The following is a 4,671-nucleotide window of genomic DNA, read 5'->3' on the forward strand; positions in this document are numbered from 1 at the left end:
TCCAATGCCCGCAGGTGAATGTGGGCGTGGTGGTGGGCGTTACATGTGATTTTGATAGAACTGCGTGATTTGTGCACTACGGAAGCAACCCAAAAAAAAAAAAAAATGAAGCAAAATGAAGCAACTAGGAAAGTGAAAAAGGGACAAACCAGACGTATGAAATAAAAGAAAAACGAAATGTTGCCAACGCTGCCAAAGCATAGTTGCCATCGTCGGCACAACGACGCATTGAAATATTTCTCTGCTCCAAGTAAATCACAACGCGTCGCTGGAACTATGCTGCGGTGTAAAGTTAACGAAACGGTTGCTTGCCCCAAAGCTAACCCCCTGGGATGCCATTTCAACTGCACGCACCCACCTAACAAACGCGTCACGATGCTTATGCACACACACACACACACATACACGACAACAACACATGCATACGCACACACGCCCTAAGCCTTGCTGCAGGGTTCAGCAAGATACTGCATAGTGGAGCAAGGCAGTCAAATAAGAATATAATAAATAAAAATAAAAAAATTAAAATAAAATAAATATATAAAAAATGTATATAATACCAAAAATTATATAGGACAAATGAATTTTAAAATATATTGTATATAAATATATTGTATATAAATTTTTTTTTAATTTAATAAAACAATAAGAAAATATTTATCAACAATATTTATTAAAAGTACGTATGCATATATAATTTTAAAAATTTATATAAAATATTTTTCATGTATCACAAATATTTGTATGTTAATATAAATAATTTTTCTTATACAAATTTTTAATTTGAAATATGAAAAATTAATATTAAAAATATTTATATATGTATATAATTTTTTTTTTTTAATTTTTATATTAAATGTAATTTATCAGAAATATTTATTATTTATTAATGAAATGAGATTTATTATTTATTTTATTTGTTAAAAATAATTAGAAATAAAACTTTCCAGTCTAATAAAAATGCTCCAGTTATATGTATATAGTTTTACATTTTAAAAATTTTGCAACTTTTTTTTTTTTTAAATATATAGTTTTCGATCAAAAAAAAAATATTGAATTTTGAAGAAAAAAGTTAAATTTTTACCATTTCTATAGTAGGGGACACACTGTGCTGGTCTTGAGCCTTGTTTTTGTATATAATGGCATTTTAATTGCGCGCTACAACTCAGCCAAGTGTCTCTCAATTAAAAGTGTCTGCTTGGCTCAAAAGGATGTCGTCGCCGTGGGATCTACGCCACGGTGAAGGACAAGCAGGATGATGGGCGGGGGCTTGGCTATGCCACTAAAGTGGAAAGGGAAATGATGTCAGGCACATGTCGTAATTTGCCGCACAGCGCATCAGGCTGCTTGGCCCCAGAGCGGGACCACAACATGGCCCAGACCCAGGCCTAGGCCCGTGCCCACCATCATGTAACTGTTAATTATGCAACGCAGATAAGAAGCTCGACAGACGTCTAAGAGGAGAACCGAGGAGCCGGAACAAAATGACAAAAAAATACATGTTTATGTGTGAATGCCAGTTAATTGGGAGCTGTTTACTTGTAGCTCTCGTAGCTACCTAATTTGGCATTTCTATCAAAAAAATGTTGGTTTTTATTTATTTTGTTAAAAATTGTAAGTTGTAAATTTTATTCTATGTCCGAGATCGTTGGTACTATTTATCGCCAAGAACCAATAAGTTTTTGGAGTGAATTTGAGTGTAAGCATTTTGGCTGCCATCATCCGGCGCACGAGGATTTCTTTAAATCACAGGTAAACGAGTTTGGTCTTTCGTTTGCAATCTCACATAATATGATGCCGTTTTGCTTATGTCTTTCAACAACTAGTGGCAAAGGTCAGAGAAATCGTACGGTTTTCTAATATACCGTTGGTTTTTGGCGATCGTTTTCGGCAGTATTTTCCTTGTACACATTATCAAATACTTTGGAAATGGATACTGGTTCATTTATTTCACTCATTGGGGATTCACATTATGTGCCGTGACTACTCTAACTGGCGCTCTATACGTAAGCACCTATCATGCAGCTCCAGCGAGAATGAGTAAGTGTTTTTTAATACTCTGCGTGGCAGACCCCATAAAATATACTCTTGATCAGGGCAACGAGCAGGTGTCCATCTGTCCGTTCGCCTGTCGGTATGAACGTCAAAATCTTCGAAGATATAAAGCCTAGAGACATTTTATAGCATAATCGCTTCACGATTTTATTATATCTTTTCGTTTATTTTTTTTAGGACTTACTCGATAATTTGATATCGTTTTTAAGTGTAATTTAAATACTTTGCAACCTAGACCCTTCAGATTTATTGAATACTAAGAATTTGGAGACACAAATTGAAAAAAAAAAAAACCTATATTATGTACTAAAGACTTCTGCTTTGGCATATACACCCATTTCATGTTATCATCACGTTCTGAAAGTTTAATGAAGTTAGTTCCAGTATAAGAGGATTTTCTCGTCAAGCAGTCTCGCCTAGAGCACTATTTTTATTTTAATTTTTTAATTTAATTTTTATTTTATTTTAATAATAATTTTAGTTAAAATTATACTAACTTGCAGTTAAAGCATTGACTGCCAATGTCATTCGAATTTGCAATTATTTATTTGTATTTTAAATATATTTTCTTCTATATATTTTCTTATTTTCCTATTTTCTTATTGTTTTTTTTTTTTTTTTTTTTTTTTTTTTTTTTTTTTTTTTTTTTTTTTTTTCTTTATAAATCTTATCATCGTATAGCTCGTCAAACGGCCTTAATTAATAGCTATTGGGTCAGTTCCATCACCAATCTGGTTATTTCGTATGCCATTAACATTTTGTATTGGCTGACTGTTTTTCCGTACGAAAAAACCGGAACCAGGCCCCTCAAAGTGAGTATGTTCTTTAATATATGGTCGCATGTACTGCCGTCGCTGGTGAACACAATTGATCACATGATTGTTGCACATCCCACTCGTGTGTTCCATTTCATTTATCCGGTTATTTTCGGAATGCTCTATCTTCTGTTTGCAATAACCTATTATTGCGTCGGCGCCAGAGATCCGTAAGCATTGCGTATTTAATATTTATTGAAATGTGATAATATTTAATCGAAAACTATTGCAGCCTTGGCAGACGGTTTATCTATAAGGTCTTAGACTTTAGTTCTAAGCCCTTGCAAGGGGCCGTGACTGTGAGCATGATAATATGTATCCTGATGTCCCTAACGCTCCTGCAATACTTCATATATAGAATGCGGGTCGGTATTGCTCGCAAGACGAAAAGATTGCAGTAGTCCAACCATGTGTTGAGGCAAGTGAATAAATATACCAGTATCAATAAATAATTATGTTGATTTTTAATTGCATTTGACTATTTGAATTCTTTCAGCTCGTAGAGTTCTCGATATGTCTTCTCCTTATTGTTTATGTCGCTGGCACGTGCTTTGCATGTCCTTCAAATAAAAACCGAATTGCAAATGTCTCTCTACATTCGTATCTATATAACACGATTTTCCCCGTTTCCCCCTCTATTATGCAAATCAAATTGTTATGCTCAAGTTTGCTCTCGCTTGTATCACAATTTGTTTGCTTTTATTTTCTGACTTTGTAATATGTTTAGGTAATTGTATGACTTTTTTTTTAAAGTTCAATCTTTGAATTGAGTCACGAATTCAAAGCAAATATAATTATGTTTTGATATACCACAAAAATGTAAAGATCAAGTTGAATATTGAATTAAATTTGAATAACATTTGTAAACAGATAATTTGGTATGGATACTCTACTATAAGAAGTGAGCTAATATACATAATTACAAACGTTAAAAAAAAATCATATATATGTATGCTTTTATCTTAGACTATCTATCTATCTATCATTTCTATCTATAGTTCGTTACCTAGTTTATCGTATATATCTTCCATATGAATACATATTTTTTTAATACTTTTGTTAGCTTGTATATTTAGCTTTATTTACATATAGATTTTTATCATACGTTTGTTAGCTTATATATTTTTTATGCAGCAAAAATCTTATATATAAAAATAAATCTGTATCTACTTCAGTCAAAATACAAATATATATATTTTGTATTAATCCTTTTCTTAGCTCATTGTATCATTAATCCGCAGTTACAGAGCCAAGCGCCACAAGTGCCTCTCAGGCTGACATAATATTGAGGTTCGTGTGAATGACATTATTGAAAAATTGATGTCAACACAAGCAGGCAGAGTTTGTCACAGTTGCTAAAGTTACCAGAGAGAGAGAGAAGGCATTGCTAGAGTTGCCAGAGCTGCCAATGTTGCCAGCGGCGTTTGGCATCAAGTTACTTAAGTGATTTCAATTTATACAAAATTTTACTGCTTTGCTGCTGAGTGCGGGTTGATGGATGCACGGTTATGAATCGGTTGCAGTTGGGAATGTGCAGCGGAGGGTGGGGCGTGGCACATTTAGGCAACACTGTGAGTGCAGCCACTTAGCCCAGTTAGTTGCAGCTGGCCTGCAGTCGAAACATATCGAACGTTAACGTATTTATGACTGCACTTTACCAGACAGCCACTGAATGGGCGTGGCAAATGGAAGTGTGTGTGTGCGTGTGTGTGCAGTGTTAAGAGCTTACTTAAAGTCAGCATCTTAAACTGCCAACGCCTAACGCCAGAGGGCGCCAGCAAGTGAGGCATTCTTCTCCTTT

General features: G+C 34.3%; 1 protein-coding gene across 2 annotated transcripts; it reads left to right on the forward strand.

Moving 5' to 3' along the window:
- Positions 1–1,503: 1,503 nt before the first annotated feature.
- On the forward strand, positions 1,504–3,459 carry LOC108609889 (protein rolling stone). 2 transcript variants are annotated; one of them, XM_089465005.1, is made up of 5 exons: positions 1,504–1,752; positions 1,827–2,040; positions 2,737–3,040; positions 3,103–3,288; positions 3,367–3,459. In XM_089465005.1, exons 1-4 carry the CDS (start codon positions 1,636–1,638, stop codon positions 3,269–3,271), a joined length of 804 nt encoding a protein of 267 aa, XP_089321131.1. In that variant the 5' UTR covers positions 1,504–1,635; the 3' UTR covers positions 3,272–3,288; positions 3,367–3,459. The 2 variants fall into 2 exon arrangements, with proteins under 2 accessions (XP_089321131.1, XP_017857151.1); XM_018001662.2 differs by lacking the exon at positions 3,367–3,459 and having other exon boundaries at positions 1,505–1,752; positions 3,103–3,322.
- Positions 3,460–4,671: the final 1,212 nt, after the last annotated feature.

This window comes from Drosophila arizonae, chromosome 3 (assembly GCF_054131065.1).
Source record: "Drosophila arizonae isolate 15081-1271.41 chromosome 3, UAZ_ARI_1.0, whole genome shotgun sequence".
Lineage (NCBI taxonomy): Eukaryota > Metazoa > Arthropoda > Insecta > Diptera > Drosophilidae > Drosophila > Drosophila arizonae.